The sequence below is a fragment of the Sus scrofa genome, chromosome 4, assembly GCF_054392235.1.
Source record: "Sus scrofa isolate SSC_HxYL_T2T_F1_AM1 chromosome 4, Sscrofa_HxYL_maternal_Yorkshire_Landrace_v2.0, whole genome shotgun sequence".
In the NCBI taxonomy this organism is placed as follows: domain Eukaryota; kingdom Metazoa; phylum Chordata; class Mammalia; order Artiodactyla; family Suidae; genus Sus; species Sus scrofa.
The window spans coordinates 18,971,953-18,997,460 of NC_139386.1; the positions used below are offsets into that span (position 1 = coordinate 18,971,953).

General features: G+C 38.8%; 1 protein-coding gene across 4 annotated transcripts in view; it reads right to left on the reverse strand.

Moving 5' to 3' along the window:
- COL14A1 (collagen type XIV alpha 1 chain) overlaps positions 1 to 25,508 on the reverse strand; it is a 237,272-nt gene that overhangs the window by 191,568 nt on the left and 20,196 nt on the right. For all 4 annotated transcript variants that reach the window (NM_001445065.1, XM_005662880.4, XM_021090550.2 and 1 more), the window contains 3 exon segments: positions 6,080 to 6,166; positions 11,906 to 12,049; positions 16,487 to 16,603. In NM_001445065.1, the coding sequence (NP_001431994.1) occupies positions 6,080 to 6,166; positions 11,906 to 12,049; positions 16,487 to 16,603 (348 nt within the window).

Here is a 25,508-nt window from a genome sequence, read left to right on the forward strand (position 1 = left end):
GGCCTTGCTCAGTGGGTTGGGGATCCGGCGTTGCCGTGAGCTGTGGTGTGTGTTGCAGACGAGGCTCGGATCCTGCGTTGCTGTGTCTGTGGCGTAGGCCTGCGGCTACAGCTCTGATTCAACCCCTGGCCTGGGAACCTCCATATGCTGCAGGAGCGGCCCCAGAAAAGGCAAAAAGACAAAAAAAAAAAAAAAAAAAAAAAAGTAATAAGGAAATTGAGGGGGGAGGGAAGAAAGTTCAACATGGAAAGAAAAAGAAATATTCTGAAGAAAACATTATGGTTTATCTTACACCCTGCACTGAAAAGCCACTCATATCTTCTAATTTCTTCTCTGAGCCAGGCTCAGAGGCTCAAGGACCTACCATGAGTCTAATGCTCTGAGCTTGAGAGACCATCTCTGCAGTGGCTGTGTGCTTCTGTGAAATGTTATGGGATCATCAGAGAGCAGAAGTGAGGAGAAGCAGGGCCAAATTCCATCACCACTTCCGTTGGGTGAGCGTTTCTCAATATTTTTTTAATCAACTAATAAACTGAATTAACATTATTTAGGACAGTGGTTTTACCTAATATGCCAAAGAAAGGAAAACCAGGCAACTACTCATAGCTAGATCTCCATCATTTAGAAAAAGTTTCAACAAGTCCTTTTATTCCTTCCTCCCTCTTCCTACTTTTGTCTTTTAAAATTTTATCTTTGACTTTGGTGCTTTATAGTTTCACCAGTATAAATCTAGGTGTGGCTAATTTTCCATCTGTGCTCTTCTTTCATTTGTGCTTTATGTTCTATTTGGCCCCTTTTCAAATCTACCTATCCTCTTTTTTTCATAGTCTCTCATTCGTCTCTTGTTTTGTCTATTTCTTTGACTTTAATAATATTGTTGTTTATTTTATAGTATTTATGTAATCATTTCATAATCGAAAATCATGGGATTCTGAAACTACCACTTTTGTGTCTTCTGACTCATGATTTTACTTCTGTGTTTCAAACTTTTGGATTGTAAATTTTTCTGGCATTGTGTGGCAATCTTTAGAATTTGAGCTGAGCATAAGTGCCTCAATGTGATTGTGTTGTCTTCTGCCAACCAGCCTACTTATACCAGCTCTGAGCAAGTTTAATATTAATATTAATTTCTTGACTCTTAGGACCCGCAGACTATGTAAGGAGTGTAAATCTGATGCCTAATCTGTATGTGATACAGGCCCATGGTTATAAATTCTCCAGGAGACATTTTCCTACTCAGGGTACAGGTGCAGATACAGAGGCTTCCAAAAATTCTCCTCCTGCTTATGAGCAGAGATTTTTTTTCTTTAATCTTTTTAGGGCTACACCCATAGCATATGGAAGTTCCCAAGCTAGGGGTCAAATCAGAGCTGTGGCTGCCAGCCTACACCATAGCCATAGCAATGCAGGATCTGAGCCACATCAGCAACCTACACCACAACTCACTGCAACACCAGATCCCCAACCCACTAAGTGAGGCCAGGGATTGAACCTGAGTCCTCGTAGATACTAACAGGGTTCATTACCATTGAGCCACAATGGGAACTCCACGAGCAAGAGATTTTCTAGTTCACCGTAGTGTTACTATTGGTACACTATATCAGCTGTCTAGGTGATGAGGATAATGAGGAAGAGAAAGGAGTTCCCTGGTGGCCTAGCAGTTAAGGACTTGGCATTGTTACTGCTGTGGCTCAGGTTTGATCCCAAGCCCAGGAACTTCTTCATGTTGTGGGCATAGCCAAAAATAAAATAAAATAAATTAAGAGAAAGAGGAGAATGAAACAGAAAGAGAAGACAAAGAAGAAAAAGAGGAGGAGGAGAACAGGTATAGAGCATACTCTACAGGCCAGGCCCCTCGTAGATCATTTAACGCAAGGATTCCAACCCACAATCTAATCCCAAAGTCCGGTTTATGACTGGACTCAATCTCTTCCCCCTCATCTCTAAAAGTCAAGATCGAGCCAACATTACCATACAAGATCCACCCATTCCCTTCTGCTTTAGCTTATCTTCTGACTCCTGTGTCACCTAAATTAAAACCTTCAGGAGTTCCTCTGTGGCTTGGCAGGTTAAGGATCTGGCATTGTCACTGCTGCAATGTGGGTTGCTGCTGTGGTGCAATGCTTAATTCCTGGCCAGGGGCCTTCCACTTGCTGTAGGCATGGACAAAAAAAAACAAAAAACAAAAAACAAAAAACAAAAAACAAAAAACAAAACCTTGCACCAGCCCCACCCTTGTAACACTAAACTCTCAGTCCTGGGTTCAGTAAATCTAAGATTCAGAATAGCGAGTAGAAAAAGTGGTGACAATTCAAATTGATATCTTAACTGAGAACCAAGAACCGTGAAAGTATTATGGGAAGAAAGCAATTCCAGTAAGTGAAAATACATCTTGAGAACAATCATGTGCCCTGGCTGTGCTCACCCATAACTATTACATATAATCCAAAACCAAGAAGAAGGCACAGGGTACACATGTTGAGTTCCTGCTAGACTATGTGAATTTCATGAGGGTAGAATGCTGTCTGCCATGATCACCAACTATTCCCAAGGCCCAACAGTGTTCAGCACTGGCAGGTAATAACCAAACCTCTTCTCTGTATTTATTGCTAAGTCAACAACACAAAAGATTGGTCTTCAATTGCATTAATTCATGCCAAATACATGTCTTAATATTCACAACAAATAACTGTGTAGCACTTAGATACTCTATGTGTATTAACCCATTTAATGTTAATTGGGACTATTCATGCTTCAGGGAGGAAAAAACCCCACACATGGGAGCATGAGAAATAGGATCCTTTGAAGGTATATATACGAGAGTATGTCCTATGCAATTGTTATTAGAAATACCAAATAGACAGACCTCCTCAGAAAGATAGTGAATTACTCAGTTCAGTGAGTAATTCTGTTCCAACACATGCAAAAGTTTGAAAATTCTAAAGCAAGGACTGGCAAATCTCTTCTGAAAAGGGCAAAACAAAATATTTCAGTTTTTATCAGCCATGTGCTATTCATTACATTTGTTCAATTCTGACATTGTGGGAAAGCAGGTATAGGTGATATGTACAGAAATAAGCATAGCTGTGTTCTAATAAAATCCATTTACCCATTTCGGAAAACAGAGGACTGGATTGACCCATGGGCCTCAGTCTGCCAACCCTTGGGGCAAAAGTGTTTAAAATTAATGTATTTGTTATGAATTATATAAAATATAGGGGTAGATAATTGAAGTTAAAATATTATGAAATTTGTATTGGTTGGGAAATGGTAAATATATTAATTGGTTTTAGACTTTGGTTTCATATGCATGCTAAGAATTTAATTATAATTATACAAAAATGCAAATGGATTAAATACCTTAGGAGGTAAGGTTCAGTTGAGGGGAAAATGTATTAAAAAATCTTCATCAAATCTTAATAAATAAGGCATACAGGAGGAATATGTAGCATAATGGAAAGCATAAAATAAATGGCAAATCCAAAATGTAAGCAGACTACAGACACCAATTAAAATACAGAGATCGTAAGAGATGGTCTTTAAAATCCAAGTAAATGTTCTTTGAAAGATTTACTCACCTTGAACCTGAGGACACAAATACGGCGAAAAGTTAAAGGATATAGCATCAATGCATTATGTGACTGCTAAACAAAATTAAACTGGTATCACTATATTAATATTAAACAAAACAGTCTTAAAGTCAAATATTAAAGTGCTAAGAAAAAAGAAATTGATGACAAAACAGAAAGAATTATTCACTAGGAAAATATAACAACTCTTATTCTACATGAACCCAGCCTCTGATTGAAAGCAAAACTGCCAGAGTTACAAATAGAAATGGGCAAACCTCTCAGACACAGGGATTAAAATTTTCTCAAGAACACATGGAATGGTTTAAAAAAAGAAAAAAAAAAAAGACCATGTTTAAATAATAAAGTCTCAGTAAATTTTCAAAAAATATTCCTACCATGAGGCAATTGCTAGCCACCAACAATAAAAAATGTATTTTTAAAAATCCCTGTTTAGAATTTAAATAACATATTTCTAAATAACTTGGGGATCAAAATAGAAAGCCTAGCAGAAATGAGAAAACAGTATGAGCTGTGTAAAAATAATACTACATATCAAAATCTATGTGATACAACTAAAGCAGCACTTGAATATTTATATCCTTAAATATGCATATAATAGAAAACAAGAAATATTGAAAATTAATGAGATAAACATTCAATTTAGGAAGCTGGAAAAATATTATGAGGAAAGCAGTAAATATTAGATGTAAAATAAGAAATAAAATGCATAAAATAATAAGACACCATAGATAAGACAAACAAGTTTGAAGATACACACACATTATAACTGAATAATTCAATATATAGGTGTATAGTCAGAGAAATTCTACCACCTGTGCAGAAAGTGACATAAATAAGAATATTTACAGTAGTTTCGCAATAGCAAAATACTGGGAATATCAAAAGTGGAAGAGTTAAATATATTGGTTTATATTTATTCAATGGAATTCTACAAAGAAGATGAATAAATCACCTCCACATAAGCCAGCACGAATAACTCAAAAAAATCTAATATTGTGTGAAAAAAGTAAAAGAACACGTATACTACGATAAAATGTATATAAATTTTAAAGTATGAATGCATAATTAAAATATGGTTTCAAAATTCACATATATAAAAAAATTCACATATATGTAGGAAAATGATAAAGACACATATTGGAATGATAAACACTGAATTCAAATACTGGTAGCCTCTTCATATGCACACTATTGTCTATGGAATAGATGGTTAATGGGGACCTGCTTTATAGCACAGGGAACTCTACTCAATATTCTATGATAACCTATATGGGAAAGAATCTGAAAAAGAATGTATAGGTGTTATGCATGACTGAATCACTTTGTTGTACAGCAGAAATTATCACCGAAATTAGATATCAGAAATTTCTGAAGTTAACACAGAAATTATTGTACATCATCTATACTTCAATAAAGCTTTAAAATATGAAAAAAAAAAATACTGGTAGCCTCTTAAAAGGAAGAAAAGGAGTATATAAGGATATATAGGGAGCACCAAGTATTATTTATATTTATTTTTTTAACTGGACAAAGTCATTTATTATTTTTATACTTTTTATACATCTGATATATTTAGCAATAAATTCTAATAATACAGTTAAGTATAAATATAAAGATATAAATTATTAGAAGAAAAAATAGGAAAATGAAACTAAGAATTTTGAATGTTGGAAAAACATGTTTTAAGAATAAATTATTGGAAAGACTGTGTCAGTTTGGTAGACTCTATCAAAAATGTAAAATCTGCATATCCTTTAACCCTGCAATGCCTTTTTCAGAAGTCTGTATTTTTTCTAACATGTGTATAATACTAAAAAATTTAAAGTGGGTCTTTAGATGAAGAAGGAGGGAAGGTAGGTAAGTCATGAAACTATAAACATATTATTAAGGAGTTCCCTGGTGGCCTGGTGATTAAGAATCCAGCATTGTCACTGCTGTGGCTTGGGTTGCTGCTGTGGCACAGGTTCCGATCACTGGCCTGGGAATTCTTGAATACCTCAGATGCAGCTAAAGAAAAAAAGGGGGGATCTGGCCTGCATCTCAAGAGCGGCGGAAAGCTACTGAAGGGGTTTTAAGGTGCTGTACTAGGGAGAAGCATAGAGTCAGATTTGTTGTGCAAAGATGGTTCTAACTTCTGGGCAGAGAACAAATAGAGATCTTGCTAAAGAATATTGCACACCAGGAAAGAAATGGAAGCTTAGCTGAGTATTGGCAACAGACATGGAAAGAAATGAATAGATTCGGTCAGTATTTCAATAGAAAATAAATTCACTAGAACTTAGTGATGTATTCAATATGGAAAGTGAGGGAGAGGGAAGTGCTGACAGTTATTACGTGTGAGGAAGAGAAGTGAGATGGGGCTGGGGGAGATTGTCATATTAGGTCTGTACTCTACTGATGGGACCCATGGCTAAAGGTGTATATATGTATTTTAAAAACAACTCAACCCCCCAAATAAGCAAATTAAAAAGAAAAAAAAATCTGACCTTCTTCTGGTGTAGACGGTTTATTCCCATCTCGGTCCACAACCTTGACTCTGGGTTTTGGCTCTTTTCTTTTTTCTATATCTTTAACTGGAAGAAAAGTAAAAAAAAATACAGCAACATGTTACGTTACAAACTAAAAGAAAATATTCCGTGAGTTTTTACTAAAACCCTTGCAAGTATAAAGTTTTAAGTAGAAATAAGCTCCACGGTAGAATCTCTTTTCAGAAGACTGGAGCTGCTATTTTTTCAAGTTTGTCATGGAGGTGTGTGAAAATCACTTACAGAGTTATTTTGGTCGTGTATTCACCAGGGGCGGATGTAACAAATAAATTCACTCCTTCAAAACTGCTATAAAATAACATGATTAGCCCCGTGTCAGACATAAGGGAAGGAAGGACCAGGAGGATAAGGAGCTAAAACATATCTCTTAAAAACCAGAAAATGTTGGCACAGGGTTCAAGCCACATCTTCAGATTTCTGGACAAGGCCTAGGAGTTGGCCCCTGTCCTAGAAAGATCTTAGCCATGAGTAACCTCAGTTGGAGTTGGTCTATCTGCAATACCAGATGGAGAACCCCATAATAATTTCCTTTCAAGTTAAAAAACATTTCCCTGACGATAAATAGTAGTATTTCTGTGTTACTTTCATTACAAAATATTGAGGGACCCAGAATGGCCTTTGGTCCTTTAAAACTTCACGCTTATCTACTCCAATAGCTTTTCTTTTCATTCCACAGCAGCTTTCCTGCTATTATTTGGCACTTCAAGTTGTTTGAGTCATTGCTATAGCAATGGTATCTGCACAAAATAAAATACCCCATGAAAAGTTCTAAGCGATCCCATGGCAAGATTTTCATTTAATTATTGCAGTCACTAGATCAACTATACATTAATTTTAAAAAAGAAGAGGGAGTTCCCGTCGTGGCGCAGTGGTTAACGAATCCAACTAGGAACCATGAGGTTGCGGGTTCGGTCCCTGTCCTTGCTCAGTGGATTAACGATCCGGCATTGCTGTGAAGCTGTGGTGTAGGTCGCAGACGCGGCTTGGATCCTGCGTTGCTGTGGCTCTGGCATAGGCTGGCAGCTACAGCTCCGATTAGACCCCTAGCCTGGGAACCTCCATATGCCGCGGAAGCAGCCCAAGAAATAGCAAAAAAAAAAAAAAAAAAAAAAAAAGACAAATAAAAAAGAAGAGATATCAAAACCAAAAAATAAATAAATCATTGGCATTCCCATCGTGGCTCAGTGATAACAAACCCAACTAGTATCCAAGAGGACTCAGGTTCGATCCCTGGCCTCGCTCAGTGGCTTAGGACCTGGTGTTGCCGTGTGCTATGGTATAGGTGTCAGACACAAGTCAGATCTGGTGTGGCTGTGGTGAGGCTGGCAGCTGCAGTTTCGATTCCACCCCAGCCTAGGAACTTCCATATGCCACAGGTGCAGCCCTAAAATAAATATATATATACATTCACATCATGGAAACTCAGCAAACTTATTGGAGGGTGGGCTCTGTAAGGTAGGCAATGATTTCCTCTGAACCATCCTTTCTGCCTTCTCTAGGATATGATTCCAATACCCCTGCCTCTGTCATCTCTTCCTCCTCCTCTTCTCTCTACTGGCTTCCACCCCTTTGCTAAAAGAGTTTGAGACTTGCCATCTGCCAAGGTTAGGTTGCTCTAGTCCTATTCCTTTCCCCAGAAAACTTCCTTGGCTTGCTGATACTTAAACTCCATGATTGAAAATAATAATAAATACAAGATGCCTTAATCCTGCTTTTTTCACTGACCTAATTTTCTAAATCCATTCGGACTTCTTCATAAGGCTTGATCACTTTGGGACACCCCCCCACTTCTTTAAATTCTTCTCTCTTTTCAGTTTGTACAATAGCGTTATCCTAGGTTTTCTCATATTCCTCTGACCCTCCTTTACATTCTCACTCTTTGGCTCATTTTTCTGCCTCCATTCCTGAAACATGATCATAAACTACATTTGCCTTGCATCTCTGTACACCCTGCCTATAATTTTATCATCCGACAATTTTAATTCTCAGCCTTCCATGAATTATTTCCAAATCTACATCTTCAGCCCCATCCACGCAAAGGCCATGGCCTCAAATTGCTTACATTCTGTAAAAGAAAATAAGTCTGCAACTTTCATGTGAGGAAAGTTGTGCTAAAGGTAGAAACAGATCAGGCAAAAAATAATTGCAGAGGTGAAAACTCTGGGACATTTCCCTTGGAAGCTGACACTGGAGATACACTTTGAAAGATGAGCAAGATTTTGCCGGCAGAGATTAGCAAAACATCATTCCAAAAAGAAACATGTGTCTGAGTTTCCGCTGTGGCTCAGCAGTAACGAACCCAACTAGTGTATCCATGAGGACCTGGGTTCGATCTTTGGCCTTGCTGAGTGGATTAAGGATCCAGAGTTGCTGTGAGCTGCGATGTAGGTGGCAGATGTGGCTTGGATCTGGTGTTGCTGTGGCTGTGGCCATGGCGTAGGGCCAGCAGCTATAGCTCTGATTCAACTTCGGAAGTTAGCCTGGGAACTTCATATGCCATGGGCGCAGCCCAAAAAAGACTAAGAAAAGAAAAATGTGACCAAAAATAAAGTTTGCCACAACAGGGCCAAAATTCATTCTACAGATGAATGAGAAAAAAATAACAGTACTTTGACCTGGGCCACTGGGTCACATACAAGATATAACACATATGTCACACCATGCTGCTGTCCCTCTCATGCAAGAGGCAAAATAAATTAAAAAACAGACTGTCAAGAGCAAAGTGGTATTAATCATAACAACAATTTCCCCTACTATGTGCACATGCTACCCCTACTATGTGCTGAAGTGAGTTAATCCACACAATGATAGGCAAAAATCTCTACCCCCCCCCCCCTTTGCAGATGAGGAAAGTGAGCCTGGAGGTGGTTGAGTTGCTTGGCCAAATACACACACCAGATGTGGAATCACAACAGTTCAGACTTGTCTTTCTGTCTTCAAAATCCAAAGACTGTTGCTCATGTTTCCCTGTGTATCAGAAACTGACTTATGAAGATTCAAATCCCTGCACTAACTGCAAACCTACATCCACAGCATTTGTCTAGATCAACATTTTCCTAGATCCAAACATGAATGTTTTCCGGGGAGGGGAGCCTAGGCTTTAGCCCCATTTCACATGGAACAGAAACATAGCAAAAAGCAAAATGGAAAAGGAAACCATCCAAAGTTATTTTAATTTCATTCTTATAAACTGTTACTTGAGAAGAACTAATCCTTCTACCTCATCAGCAAAAATAACACACCTAAAAAATATATATGCTTACACATAATTTATCTAATGATCCAGTTAAAATGTTTCACTAAGATTATTTCAACAGGGCTCAGCGAGCTGAAAACAAATGTATTTCCTTTTAAATGTTTTGAGTAAATGGCTATCAGCCAAGCTTTTAAGGCTACCTGTGTTTCTTATGCTGCTAGTCAGTGAAATATTTGCAGTAATCAGTTGCACAAAACCTTAAGACCTAAATGAAATGAACTGTTTCTCCTTGTCCCTTTTACAGACTCTCACAAACTTTAAGAAAATTATTTCCCTTACTCATGCAGGAATATTGGCAGCCAGAACCTGAATAAAATGAGTGCCAATAAAATGAGACAGACGGCTGATTTATATTGAAAATAACATGAAACCCTTTCCCAGAGCTTCCAGACACTTTGAATCTCAAAAGAATGTAACATTTAAAACATCTGTATGTCCTGCTGACAGGTGGATTTACCAAATGTCTTTGTTCAGATGTTTTAAGAGGTAGCAGGTTAACAAAGTTGAGTGGGTTTTTTTTTGTTTTAATTTAGGAAAAATCACAAAATATGTCTCATAAAACATTACTTAGAAGAGAAAGAAAAAAAAAAGGAGAGAATAAAAATCCAGGTACAGGAGTTTCTGCTGTGGCTCAGTGGGTTAAGAACACAATGTTGTTTCTGTGAGGATGCAAGTTTGATCTCTGGCTTCACTCAGTGGGTTAAGGATTTGATTTTGCCACAGGCTACAGTATAGGTCACACATGTGGCTTGGATCTGGTGTTGCCATGGTTGTGGCGTAGGCCAGCAGTTACAGCTCCAATTTGACTCCTAGCCTGAGAACTTCCATATGCTGACGTTGCGGCCTTAAAATTAAAAAAAAAAAAAAAAAAAAAAAAAAAAAATCCAGATAGAACATTGTTCCACAGAGAGTTCTAGAACCCACAGCCTCTTCAATTTATGGACTAACCTGAATGGCTAGCTTTTTAAAAGTTATTGTTATTTGAAATGATGTTCAGGATAGCCTTCAAAATAATATGGGAGAGGTGGGCGTGGGGGTATAAATGAAACAAGACAGACAGGCCGTAAGTGGTTAATTGTTGAAGTGAGGGGTGGACATTTAGGGGTTCATTTTGTGATTCTGCTTATTTTTTAAGTTTTGTTTAAAATTGTCCTTCATAATGAGTTGTTTTTTTATTTGTTTGTTTGTTTGTTTTTTAAGAGTCTGTCTTAACCGTGAAGTACCACAGGAAGTTAACCAGGGCAGGCCTCTTGTGTTTGCACTCACAATACACAAAGCTCTGCCCTTCACATTTGAAAGGTCACCTCCAGGAAGAGGAAGTTGCTGTAGTCTCTGGTCACTAGAATATAAGGTCCATGGAAGTAGGGACTTGTCACATTCTCAGTGCCTAGAACAGGGCCTAGCATTTAGTAGCCATGTAATGTATGTTTGTTTAAAAGGAAGAAGAAGAATAATGAATGAATGAATGAATGAATGAATGAATACCTCCTTTAAGGCCAAAGAATCAGGGCCTATGTGGTCAGCTTTTAAATTCAACATAAGGAAAAGCTTTCTAATGGAACAACTAACTAGTTGAGAACTGGCTCAAATAGGACTACTACCCCAATCCATTCTCTTCCTAGACTATTACTGAGGCAAGAGAAGGTCTTGAAAGTATTTATTGAGCACCTACTATGTGCTGGGTAGATGAGATGTCTGGATGAGGCTCGGAGGACAGCGTCAGGGAGAGCATTTGAAAACTAAAGCTTGGAGGGTAAGTCGAAAGGGCAGTGAAATGGTAAAGGAAGGGACAGAAGGATGTTTGCCATAGAAGGAACTCATAGAAGATTATACCAAATATCTTTTAAGATCTTTTCAAATCTGAACCATTCAGGATTTTCACCTGTGATATTTACCATAGACTCAAACTCAGAGCTGGGACAGGGTTCCGTGCCAGCGCTTTAAGACCTGTAAATATGGGGCTGCATCTGCAGGGCATGGCAACCTGGAGCCTGGCCACCACAGTCCCTGTGCTCCACGGGGACTTGAGGGCTTCCTCTTCTCCACTGTGCCTGGGGATGTTTGCCTTGCAGGCTGAGGGGGAGCTCAAAGAGACCCAGATTCTTAAAAGAAAAATTTCCTCAAGCTACAGCTAACAAAGTCACTGACATTTCAGGAGGCTGTGGGCAATGTATGAAATTCCAATCAAACTGGAAGAATTTATGGATAACTGTTCAACAGCACCAGATGGTAAATGAAGCACTAAAAGAAGAAATCAAAGGCATGCACAGATTGCAGATATTTGCCTCTGTCCCCAAACACTGACCATGGCCAGGCTACGAAGAGACTGCAGCTAAAAGCATGGATGAATTTGACTGACACCATTCTTTCCTATGCATTTGACCAAATCTATTAACTATTTTGATCATAGACATTTCCAAACAACAATCATAGAAGAATATGTTATCTCTTTAGATATTAATTAAAGGCAACAGATAACCAAAAAAAAGAAGAACCCTGCAAATACGTACTTCTGAATTGACCTTGGGCTGGCTTGCTTTCTTTGTCTTTATGGTATGCAATAATTTGAACTGTGTAATTCTGGTCTGGCATAAGACCTTGGATAATTGCTTTAGTTGCAGTGTTCTGAAGATTCAACTGATTGGTTTTTCCACCTATAATAAAACAGAAAGATAAATCAGTTCTAAGACATACTGTCTACATTAAGAAATTTTATTATCCAGCAAATAGGATTTTAGAAGGTAAAGATACTGAAAAATATGTATAATGGCGAGTATTATAGAACACTTAATTTAGTTTATCTTTCAGTTTCAGTTATATTCTTTGCCTTGGACAACTTAAGCAGTTGTCTAAATTAGATAAAAACATATCCACAAAAATCTTTCATCACTATTGCTTTGATGCAATAGGGAAAGCCACCGTACAAAATTGAGACAGTAAGCTTTCAACATCAGATACACTCTTCAAGGAAAGAATGTCACTTAGAAGTGAAGGAAGAGATATGGGTAGACAATGTACTTATCTACATTAGACTTTTCCCTATGGCCTCTCTGCAGCGACTCAAAGCACCCTTGAAGCATTAGCAATTTAATTGTCTTAAATTTGAGATATCTTAAATGCTGGCTCAAGATGTTAAAGGAACTGCTCATTGCATGGCTACTTAAAAGTTAGCTTGGTTCTTCTGATACTGACTCACAGACTTTGCAAAACGTATGGTTTCCAAATGAGACAGGTTGGGGGTGGGGGGATGCACTGAGGGTCTGGGATGGAGATGCTATAAAATTGGGTTGTGATGACTATTGTATAATTATAAATGTAATAAAATTCACTGAGTAATAAAACAATAAATAAATTTTTAAAAGTTAGTGTGGTTCTTGAAAAGATTTTAATCACCCATTCTCTCTCCATCAAATTAGACTGACATCTAAGGCGTTTCTGAAAATGCTGATTAAATACTCAACTTGTATGCAAAATTCCAATATACCTTTCTTCTCTAATTTCTGGCAGTGATAACCATGCTTGATAAAAGGAAAATTAAAATTTCTGCCCCTCTAGCAATAATACCAAAAAGGGTCTGAAATTTGCTGAATTGAGCATAACACAGAATACAAGATATTTTAGTCATATTCTAATATTTTAATATCATATTTTAATCATAGTAAAATTAATTACTATCTGAAATACGATGTTCCTATCATCCATGACATTTGCTACTGGAATGCAGAACTGAGGCTTCTCTTTACAAAACCCATCTTAAATGCGTTTATGTCCAGGACGTTAACTCTGGTTTCAGAAACTTCTTCTGTTGCTTGAAACTCACCTACTACAAAGTCCACCAAATAAACCTTTTATAATGTGTTTCACTGAAAAAAGAAACTCCTTAGAAAAACTCTATGTATTAGACTCCCTCACTGAGAGGCATAGGGTATATTATTTCAAAGGCTTTGAGAATCCTGTAATATAAAAAAGCTTTAAACACTGTCTAAAACAGCACTACTCAAATTTATTTGATGATCAAAGCATTTGATTGTATAATAGCTATTAGCATCCTGCCAAATACCATGAAAAACAATTTTGGAAAGACTGGTATAAACAATACTCGGACCATGTCTTGCAGTGTTAACACATCAACAAACATCCCGTGTCTATATTTACTTATTACTCCTTTTATTTACTCTGTTTCTTTCATGTTTGATCAAGTAGATACCAAAGCGTCAAGGCTAAGTTTTATTGGGAGTTCTCTGATGGCCTAGTGGGTTGAGGCTCCTGCATTCGTCACTGCTGAGGCTCTGGTTGCTGCTGTGTGGCGTAGGCTCGATCCTTGGCCCAGGAATTTCCACATACTGTCTGTGTAGCCAAAAACAAAACAAAACAAACAAAACCCAAGAGAGAATCTGAAATAAACCTGAAATGAGAATTGCAACTCTCCTTTACGGGGTGGGGGGAGACTGTTTTATGGGCTTGTGCCACTGCAGTAAGTCATTGACTCACTTAGGAAAATAAACACAGTTTTCATGAAGAAATCATCTGCTTTCATCCTCAATTTTTATTTGTCATTGGAGGTATTCTAGCCAGAGCTGGAGGTCTACTTTAGGGGGCGCTATAGCAGAGGACACTGAAGGATGAGGCTGAGTTTTGGTTCAAAGGCCACCGAAGCCACCTTTTTTTTTTTTTTTTTTTTTTCCTTTTTTTCCTTCCTTCCTTCCTTCCAGATCCCACAGCAACTTGGAATCTGAGCTGATCTGTAACCTATGCTGCACTTTTGGTAATACTGGATCCTTAACCCATGGAGCAAGGCCAGGGATCAACCCCGCATTCTCGCACACATATGTTGGGGTTCTTAATCTGCTAAACCACAGCAGGAACTTCACAAGTCATTTCTAAGATTCTGATTTCTTAATGACCCATGCTTGGAGTACTGAATGGTTTCGTATTATCAGACAATAACCCAGCAAAGTTAAAACGCTGATGATCTGGAGAGAAACTAATACCTTTCAAGACATAGGAAATTCTCACAGGTATCACAAACCAGTAACTAAGGTTTTGACTTTCAGCATCCTAATAATGTTCAGGAATCTCTAAACTTAAATTTCCACTGGTGACTTATCTTAGAAAACAAACTGTATTTTTAAAAGTTGAAGATATGTCAAAATTGGGCAATGTTCCAAAATGAAAACGCCGAACCAGTCTCGAGAGCAAAATATTGCTTTTCACAAGTAAGTCGCTTCTGTAGGCCATCATGGAGAAAGTCTGGTGTCATTGAGCCAGAAGTCATTCTAAGGAGCTTGTGCATAATATTTATTAATAAAAGAAGGTTCCTTTCTAGTGACCAAGCAAGAAGCAAGGTGTTTCATTTGCTTGTTTTGTTTGAGATTTTAAATCCACTCTTGAGTAAGATGTCTCCATTTAGAAACAATGAAGCCTCAGTCCGCCTCATTAAATGAGGTGGAAAAGGTTTCCAACAGAAAGGAGACCAGCTCCATAGAATCATCTTTATCATCAATAAAGAGAAAAAAATTACGAAGTACTTGTATGTGAAAATGGATTTTACAGGAAGAAATGAGACATGGGAAAGATACCACACAGCATCTTTATAACAATCCTAGGTAAGATTTCCTGAGCACTTACAATTTGCCAGTCATTGTTTTAAGTGCTTTATGTTGATTAATTCTTTTAGTCCTCACAACCAGTTCTTCCCAAATTAATATGCATAGGAATCACTGAATTTTTAAAATTCAGATTCTGATTCAGTAAGCAAAGTGTGGGGCCCAAGATTCAACATTAGCTCTGAGGCCACTGCTGCCAGTTCCCAGAAACATTTTGAGTCTCAAGCCCCACAGTAACTCTATAAGATAGGTACTAATATTATTTGCACATTTTACAGAAGTGGAAACTGAGGCATTGAGAGATTAAATAACTTGCTCAAATGAATGACATTACTGATAAGTTCCAGAACCAGGTTTTGAACTCAAGCAATCCAGCTGTTGACCCCATCTTCATCTCCATGACACCCACATAGCCGCAGCCATTCCTTCACATGCTCTATATTGTTTTAGTTGATTATATTTGGAAAATAAAAACATAAATGAGAAGAAGAAAAAAAAAAACAACCAAAATGTAATTTTTTAAAATTTTACCTACTTTTACCTTCATGATCAATAAATTTGTTTAACTTTTGCTTTTCCTACTTTGTCCATTTATTTTCACAAGGTTTACTGAGAGCTTTTAAAGTAGAATTTCTAAATAATACTCTATAAATTAATTAATCATAATTTACTCAGCTGGTCACAACTCTTAGAGGTACATTTGTTGTTGTTGTCTTTTTCTTTTTTGTCTTTTTAGGGCCATACCTGCGGCATATGGAGGTTCCCAGGTTAGGGGTCCAATCAGAACTGTAGCCACTGGCCTACACCAGAGCCACAGCAACTCGGGATCTAAGCCTCATCTGGGACATACACCACAGCTCACGGGAACGCTGGACCCTTAACACACTGAGCGAGGCCAGCGATTGAACCCACATCTTCATGATGATGCTAGTCAAGTTCCCTAGCCACTGAGCCACAAGGGGAACTCTGAGGTACTTTTTAAGTGTCAGTAAACAAAGAGTATTCATCTTAGGTTGGAACCAAGATAGTGACGATTTTGTTTTTTTCTTTTTCTTTTTTGGCCACCCCGAGGCATATGGAATTCCCCAGCCAGGGATCAGATCTGAGCCTCAGTTGTAACCTGAGCCAAAGCTGTGGCAATGCCGGATCCTTAATGCACTGTGCAGGGCTGGGGATCAAACCCGGGTCCCAGCACTCCCAAGAACACCACCGATCCCATTGCACCACAGTGGCAACTCCAGTAGTGAGGATTTTTAGTCTGAAATTTTCACCTGAGAAGAATTATGGTGAGCCCAATAGCTATTCTTTAGTTTTGGAGGAATATTATTTACGTGAATAGAGGGTAAGATTTCAAGCTCAAAAAATTAAATAAAACAAAATCTTTCAAATGATTTTAAAAGCAACATTAGGCACAATACATTTTTAGTTACCTCTGTGAGAAAAGTTGCTCTAAATACCATGAAAAATACAGTTGATTATTTTTACCTGCAGCTGGAGTCACAAGAAGTTTGTATCCACCAAATTTCCCTCTTGGAGCCTTCCATGAAATCTGGATACTATCATGAGATAATACGTTGTATCTTAACCTTGTTGGTGGAGCCACTGAAAAAGAAAAACAAAAGTTGTTTAAATGTTGAAACTTTTAAGCTTCCATTTGTTAAACTGAAAAGCCAAAGTAATGTAATCAAAATATGCAAGACTTCATGTTCTTTCTACAACTCCATCAACAGATTGATCAGTTTACAAAACAATACCTACCCAGGAGCATTAGTTTCTTACTCCAGAGATGAGCATTTGCCAAACAGTATTGAGTTTATGACAAAGAATTATGATTTAGGATTAGAATTTAATATCCTAGACTAGTTTGATAATTGAAGCCAACCTTGTAACATATTTTTACTATGTTACAAGGATGGGTTTTTCTATTTGGAACACGGTGAGCTAATCTACTCTTCTGGGATCTGTTTTATGCCTTTCGGTTTTTCACTTCATTAATTCGGTATTTTTCATGATATGGTAATTTAAGGCTATTACAAACATATCATAAGTAATAAGATCTTCATTTAAAAACACTTGAGAAAGAGGTTGTAAAGGACCAAAGTAGAAAATGCTAATAATAAAAGACAACTGCTTTATAAAATTGGATTTATTCTTCAAGTGTAACTGATCATGCCTTTCAGAAAAATACATAGCTGATGGTCATGAGTCATCCCAGGACAATCAGCTTTCCTGACAGTTCACAAAATAGGTAGGTATATATTACTTTTGTGTAAGTCATTCAAACTTCAAAACATATTTTTGGAATTCTGTGTTAATGCCCTAGAATTTCAAAAGAAATACTTTCATAAGATTTTTAGTGTATAACACACACATTAGTTTGTCAAACAAAAACAAAAACAAAAAAATATACCTAACGCACAACAGAAGAATTAGCACTTATTACCCACGTTTCACCTGGCCTTTCTTCCTCACTTTAAGAAATAGAGTCTAGGGGAAGGAAATAAACATTCCTCTTACTAAGTATGTAGCATAATATGGGCTTTGAACATTAGTTGGATTCCCAGTTCTGTCACTTCTTAGATGAATAAGTGATCGTTTCTTCCAAAGCCTTACTTTTAGAGAAAGGGGTAGCAATACTTTCTGCACAGCATAATGACAACGTTAAAGAGAATAATGGATGTGGTACATTATAATAGATGACTAATAAAATTATAATAGGTGGCAAATAAATCTGTCCCCTCCCCCCCTTCCTTCCTCTAATGGATGATCTCAAAAGCTCATTCAATACAAAAACACATTACTATCCCAAATATATATATGAAGCAAGGAGAAGCTAAGAGGTTCATCCCATCTCTGACCCCAAACAATGTGCTCTGTTTCTTTGGGAGAAGCTTCATATTAAAAAGTCACCCTTCATTGAGCTAGAAGAATAAGTAATTTACTCCTCTAGGAATTCTCCAAGCACTGAAATCAGCAAGCACAAAAGGATACATTCTTACCAGTAGTATTCCCTTTCTTCTTGCCCTTTACTACCTCTTAGTAGAAATGTTAGTCATGCAACACAAAAAAACTCCCGTCCCATCCTCAATCAGACATAAATGAAAAAGTCGACATTCTCTGGCTTATGGGAACATATAGATTTATCGTAAGAAAAATTATTATTTTGCTTTTCAGGGCCCCACCCACGGCATATGGAGGTTCCCAGGTTAGGGGTCGAATCAGAGCAACAGCTGCCAGCTTACATCACAGCCACAGCAACACAGGGTCCGAGCCACATCTTCAACATTCTCCACAGTTTATGGCAATGCCAGATCCCTAACCCACTGAGTGGGGCCAGGGATCGAAGCGGCAACCTCATGGTTCCTAGTCGGATTCATTTCCACTGAGCCACAATGGGAATTCCCAGAAAAATTATTTTGAACAAAAAGAGGAAGGTGGCTAAATCTAACATTTGGGTGAACAGAGAAATTATTCCTATTTTGCTTTGTCTGAAACCTGGGGGGAAAAAAGTCTGTTCATAGATAGGTTCTTATTACTTCCATTGGAATTAAAATCAGATTTCAAAGTGTTAAATAAGAATTCAAAATAAGAATGTCAAAATATCCAGTTCCGGAGCCGAATCTTGCCAGTGGGCTGTTAGACATCACTGGCCAAGCTTATTGCAAAGATTTGCATGAATGCACTGGTGACAGGAAGCAGGCAAGCCCCCAGAAGCATCAGGAGGAAAAATGCAAAGAAGCAGCTTGGAGGTTTCAACCTGGGTAGTTTCAAGAGGGCCAGCTGATTCTGTCTATACCCCAAAGGTCTTGACATCATTAATGGGGTCAAAGAAGTTAGCAACATTCAAGATTCTTAGAAATATTAGAAATATTAGAAATCTGGAGTTCCCGTCATGGCACAGTGGTTAATGAATCCGACTAGAACCATGAGGTTGCAGGTTCGATCCCCGGCCTTGATCAGTGGGTTAAGGATCCTGCGTGGCCGTAAGGTGTGGTGTAGGCTGCAGATGTGGCTCGGATCCCGTGTTGCTGTGGCTATGGTGTAGGCCGTTGGCTACAGCTCCGATTAGACCCTTAGCCTGGGAACCTACACATGCCTCGGGAGCGGCCCTAGGAATGGCAAAAAGACCAAAACAAAAAAAAAAAAAAAAAAAAAAAAAAAAAAAGATTAGAAATCTTTGTAGCATTTTCTACCCAGGCTATTTTTCTTTAAATATGGTCTGAGTTTAAAGCCCACAAAATCTTTTCAGTCAATAGCTAACCTTCTGAACCTCCAGGAGGAAGTAATGAAGATAACATTGACCATGCCACAGACCATGCTCAGACAATACGGAGGGTGCTCCAGAACCCAGGGTGGCATTGGCGTCCATTGGGCTACTCGAGGAAATAAAGTGTGAGAGAAAGGCAACAACCAAGTTCACCAACATTCAACTTTTTCTAAAAAAGCAATTTACAGGAGTTCCCGTCGTGGCTCAGCGGTAACCGAACCCAACTTGCATCCATCAGGATGCATGTTCAATCCCTGGCCTTGCTCAGTGGGTTAAGGATCTGGCATTGCCATGAGCCGTGGTGTAGGTAGCTGATGTGGCTCGCATCCTACATTGCTGTGGCTGTGGTGTAGTCTGACAGCTATAGCTCTAATTGGACCCCTAGCCTGGGAACTTCCGTATGCCACGGGTTCTGCCCTAAAAAGACAAAAAAAAGAAAAAAAAAGCAATTTACAAATGGTTTGATGACTGACTATAGTCCCATTACAACTACTAGCTAAAAAACGATAACATCATTTTCTTTTCTTAATGGACTCCATCTAATACCTATGTGTGCATAAATAGTCTCACAATCACTAAAAGAAAATCTTGGTTAGACACAAAGTTTATATTTCCTTTAGGTTTTTGCCCTTAGGGGGAAAATGTTGAGAAGAAGATATGTTAGTTAAGAAACAAAGAGGCTCAAGGTCCCAGCTTTGAACTTCAAAGTTAACTCCTTTTCCCCTGTATGGAAGGCACTGGGACTTGTGCCAAAGCAAAGGCAGCAAGCTTGACAGACATGCTGTCAGTGCAGCAGAGAAATCCTTGTTCTGATCCCACGGAACACAAACGTGCGTATGTTAAGTACCGGGCCCATGACTTTTCGTTTCCCAAGCACAAAGGGTGCGCTTCAATACAAATACTTAACTTCCAGTAATAAGTGTAAATGCCTGCAGGAACTTGACTCAAAAGTTAATGTGTCAGTTAAAATCTTATCCTTTTTCAAAAGATCAAAATCAAGCGTAAAGTTTGATTTCTGGCACAGCCCATGAGTGCAGAACGAGCCAACAAACTCATCTTTTGTATGGTGCAATCAGGCTTCCTATTTGGGACAGAGCCAGTTACATTTGTGAATATATATCAACTTCATCCCAAAGGGGGATTGAGAAGGAAGACCCAGGAGGGTCCATTTGCTCTTTTTTTTTCCTTATTATTATTTTTTTTATATTTGATTTATTCCTCTACAGCAGGGTTATGCTGCTGGACAACCTATCCAGCAGCATATGTAAAGTACAAGGGTATTTTTATTTTGTTGTGCTATATTTTTTGAGAGGGGAGATTTTCTTTACACTCAAAGAATTTCACTGCAATTATTCCCATAGAAATCAAATCTCATAGGCAGAAAAGAATCTTTCTGTCATTCTAGCAAAGCCCCACTGTTATGAGATACTTGGGAAATTTTACTTCATAATATGACTCTTTACTAAAGGACTAATTTGTTTTTCCTCTCCTTTTTGGGGGGTGGGGTAGGGTGGTAGGGTGCACTCACAGCATATGGAAGTTCCCAGGCCAGGGAGCAAATTCAAGCGGCTGCTGCAACCTATGCCACAGCAGCAGCAATGCTTAACTCACTACACCAGGCCAGGGATAGAACCATGCCGCTGCAGAGACCCAAGCTATGGCAGAGGCAACACCGACTCCTTAACCCACCATACCATGGCGGGAACTCCTGCTTCCCTCCTTCGTTTCTTTCTTTTCACTTCGACTCAACTCAACTGACCTCTTGCTGTTTGGACAAGTGACAACCTATCCAGAGGTTTATTTCTAGTGAAATAGTCTCATTAATTTCTTGAACACTACTTTTCACAAAAGAACACTGCAATGAAGACCTTCTGTTCTATCCTACTCGTGATGACTTCCCTTCCTCCTCTTTGAACGGCACCTTGGTTTTCTTCCAAGGAACAGCACTCCCTCTCCACAGCACGGAGCCTTGGCTGGACTTTCCATCAGCCATTCTCCCTTGGCTAAGAGGGGTGAAAATGACTCAAACCAGTCAGGCAGACTCTTCCAAGAATCTGAAACTTGTGTCCAGCGATGGAAGAATGGAAAACAGCTCCGATCATTTCATTCCAAAGACATGCCCTAAAAAAGGGGTCACTAGTTCCTAGAAACTATATCTAGCGTGTTCCCAGATTCCTATACCTTTTAAAGCTAATTATTTAACTTTTACTATAATTATATGAACTAGTTCATTATCTACCAGTAAATAGTTTTTGCTAATAAAATTGGCCAGAGAAAGTTTTTTTTTATTTGCAGCCAAGAATCTCTGACTGACAGCAGTATGGGGAGTGAGTGTTTCCACCTCAAAACATAGTTTAAGGTGTTATGTCAATAGAATAATCTATTGTATTTATTAAGCAGAAGATTTTCAATCATCAGAGAAGTATTGCATTATTTTTCCAAGTGATCTGAAAAAACCACAAACAAATAACAAATGACCTTAGCTTTTCATCTCAGTCATCTTCCAATTAAGTGCATTGCCAAAAAACCCCACAAGCGAGTAACAAAGGATATTAGCTTTTTATCTCAGTCATTTTTCAATTAAATGTATTGCCCCCAAAACCACAAACAAATAACAAAAGACCTTAGCTTTTTATCTCTGTAATTTTTCACTTAAATGCATTGCCTGAGTATTATATAAAAAGGAGAAATTAAAATGTGAGGGAAATTTACTGTGGGATGTTCTAGAGCCTTCTTTTTTATCTTGCTTAGAATTTAAAATGTCATAAGTTCACGGCCCATTACAAAGGTGGTGAAAACATGGGAGTTCTCGTAGTGGTGCAGCAGAAATTAATCCAACTAGGAACCATGAGGTTGCAGGTTCGATCCCTGGCCTCTCTCAGGAGGTTAAGGATCAGGCATTGCCATGAGCTGTGGTGCAGGCCACAGACGTGGCTTGGATCCTGCGTTGCTGTGGCTCTGGGGTAGGCAGGCAGCTACAGCTTTGATTAGACCCCTAACCTGGGAACTTCCATATGCCTCGGGTGCAGCCATAGAAAGTGGAAAAAAAAAAAAAAAAAGAATTACATGGAGAGACTAAGAGGTAAAGTGCATTCAGTTGATTAGCAGTTTAGGAGGAGAAAGTGAATTTCCTGTATGCCTTTTAATACTGACGGTATGGTTTTCTATTATTGCTGTAACAAATTATCACAAAGCAAGTGCTGAAAACAACAGAAATGTATCATCCTACAGTTCTGGGAAGTCAGAAGTCTGGAATGGGTTTCATTGTGTTAAAATCAAGGTGTTGGAGGTTTGAGGGGAGAATTCATTTCCTTGCCTTTCCCAGCTTCTAGAGGGTTCCCACTTTCCTTGACTCTGGGCCCTCTTCCCTCTTTGAAACAAGCAATGGCTGGTCCAGTCTTTCTCACTGGCTTCTCTGTCTCCCTCTTCTGTAATTTAAGGCCTCTGAGACTGGAAGCACATTAGGCCCACTGAATTATCTAATCCAGAAAAATTCCTTATTTTAAGGTCAGCTGATTTTAGCAACCTTAATTCCATTGACGTCTTAATTCCCCCTTGTCATGTAATATAACATATTTTACAGGTTCTGAGGATTTGGTGCAAACCTCTTTGCAGGTGTATTTTTCTGCCTACCACACTGACCTTTTTTTTTTTTTTTTTTTTCCCAATGTGTTCATAAACATGACTTTCAAGATGTCTATAAGAATGTAAAGTTTGAGACTAATTCGTGTCAGCTAACAAATCAACATTCCTGTGTTAGCAAAATGCTGAACATCAAATATGTTCACATGTGGCTTGGCAGATTCGTGTCAGAAGTGGCCAACCCACAGGGACTCACTGCAGTGTCTGCTTTAAGTGTAGAAAAATCAGTCAAATGAAGCAAGTCACATTTTATTCTTTGCTCAAAATAAATCATGTAAATGAAAAGTATCATAGGGAGTTCCTGTCATGGCACAGTAGAAATGAATCTGATTAGTATCCATGAGGATGTGGGTTCGATCCCTGGCCTCGCTCAGGGGTCAGGGATTCTGGCATTGCCATGAGCTGTGGTGTAGGTCACAGACGAGGCTCGAATCTCAAGTTGCTGTGGCTGTGGTGTAGGCCAGCAGCTACAGCTCCAGTTCGACCCCAGCCTGGGAACTTCCATTTGTGAAAGGTGTGGCCCTAAAAGGCAAAAAAAGAAAGAAAGAAAAATATCATGGTAAAAATAAGATTTGGTTTCTCAAAGTTCTCTCATACCTTCCTAAAAGGCAAAGCCAATACCATCTTAAGCCTTTTCTTACTGGCTTTTCTCTAGCTTGTGCCCTGAAAGGTCACAAATTTCTTCCTGAAAGGTTCTCCAGCCTTCTCTTCAGACCAGTAAATTCCCCTGACCCTCCTTCTAACTGCTTTTGTGATTCTTTCGATGAGCATTTTTCTTCTTTTAATCTCTTCATTATTCATGTCTGCCAGGGTTTTATCCTCACTTCTCTCCACTGTGCCATCCCTTTCTACCACGAAGACTTCGAGGTCTCATAAGCGAATTCTCAAGCAAAATAAAATTCAAATATAATCTCCTGCCCTTAGCCCTTTCTCCGAAGGTCCAGACCACCAACTACCTACCATACTTCTCCTCCTGGATGTCGCCCAAGCCCTGCAAGCTCCACACATGTGTCGAAGACTAAACTTATTATCTTCAGCTTCAAGCACCTGCTTCACCCTTTATTCTTTTTTTTAATCTCTCTAGATAAAAAAATTATACAATTATAATTTTTACAATTATAGTTGATTTACAATGTTCTATCAATTTCTGCTGTACAGCAAAGTGACCCAGTCATACATACATATCCACATTCTTTTCCTCAGATTATCTTCTGCTATGTTCTATCACAAATGATGGGAGATGGTTCCCTGAGCTGCACAACGGGATCTCGTGGCTTATCCCTTCTAAACATAATAGTTTGCATCTAGCAACCCCAAACTCCCAGTCCATTCCACTTTACTCTTTATTAATTTTTTTCAAGAAACATCTGCTACGACTTTGAAGCGTTGTTCTGCACAGAGATACAGCACTAAGGCCGGAACCACTGCCTTGAACAAACTTGGGTAAATAAGCAATTATAGAACAAAGACAGAGAAACAATAATAACACAGGGGTTGCAATTGAAAACCCCATCCACTCAGCTCTCCAGCCAAAAAAAAAAAAAAAAAAAAAAAAGCCTTGGAGTTATCTTTGATACGTCCCTCTCTCCAGCTTCTTCAGTATTGAATCAGTAAACATATCCTATCTCTTCTATCTCTGAAGTCTTTCTTTAATTCATTCTCTTCTCTCTGGTCAGACAGCCCACATCAGGCCCTCAACACCTAGGTCCTGGGAAACTTAATATAATCTCCTAATAATCTCTTACTTTTATTTTATTCATTTATTTATTCATTCTTGCATTCATTTATTTTTTGTCTTTTTGAGGATCGCACCCACGGTATATGGAGGTTCCCAGGCTAGGGGTTTCATCAGAGCTGTAGCCACCGGCCTACACCACAGCCACAGCAACACCAGATCCGAGCCACCTCTGCAACCTGCACCATAGCTCACAGCAACACCAGATCCTTAAGCCATTGAGCACAGCCAGGGATCGAACCCACAACCTCATGGTTCCTAGTCAGAGTCATTTCCGCTGCACCAGAACGGGAACTCCTAATCTCTTACTTCTAGTTCTTCCTATTCCCCAAACCCCGATGGACTCGTCTGTGACTCAGATATCAGTATTGGCAATATTGCTGTCAGGGTTTAAAATCTTTCATCATCTGGCTTCGATCTTCCCATAGCTGTCTTTTGCCATGCCTGCTCCCCCGCAACTCACACTGCATGTTCTCTGCAAACACTTCTATCCCCCTAGTGGAGAGTCAGAGGCTGGAAGGCAACGAGTAAAGTTTGATTCAGCTTGGTATCCTAAACCTGACACACACAGTCTGTTTCCCATAAAGGTTAAGACAGAATTTGGCCAACAATATATGTCTGGCAAACAGCATCCTGAAAGAACTCTGAAAGATCAGCTACTACATTGAAGAACCACTTCTGAATTAAGCTGGACTGAGATGGCAACTCAAAAGGGCCTCAGGAGGTGCCTACCCTTCTCTCCTAAGGACCTGTGTCTGGTATCCCATGGTTAGAGGGTGAGTTATCCAGGATTCCCATGATCACATCTCTAACTGGCACAGCTGAGAGCATTCTTTCTTTCCTGACTGTAAAGAAGGTAAGGA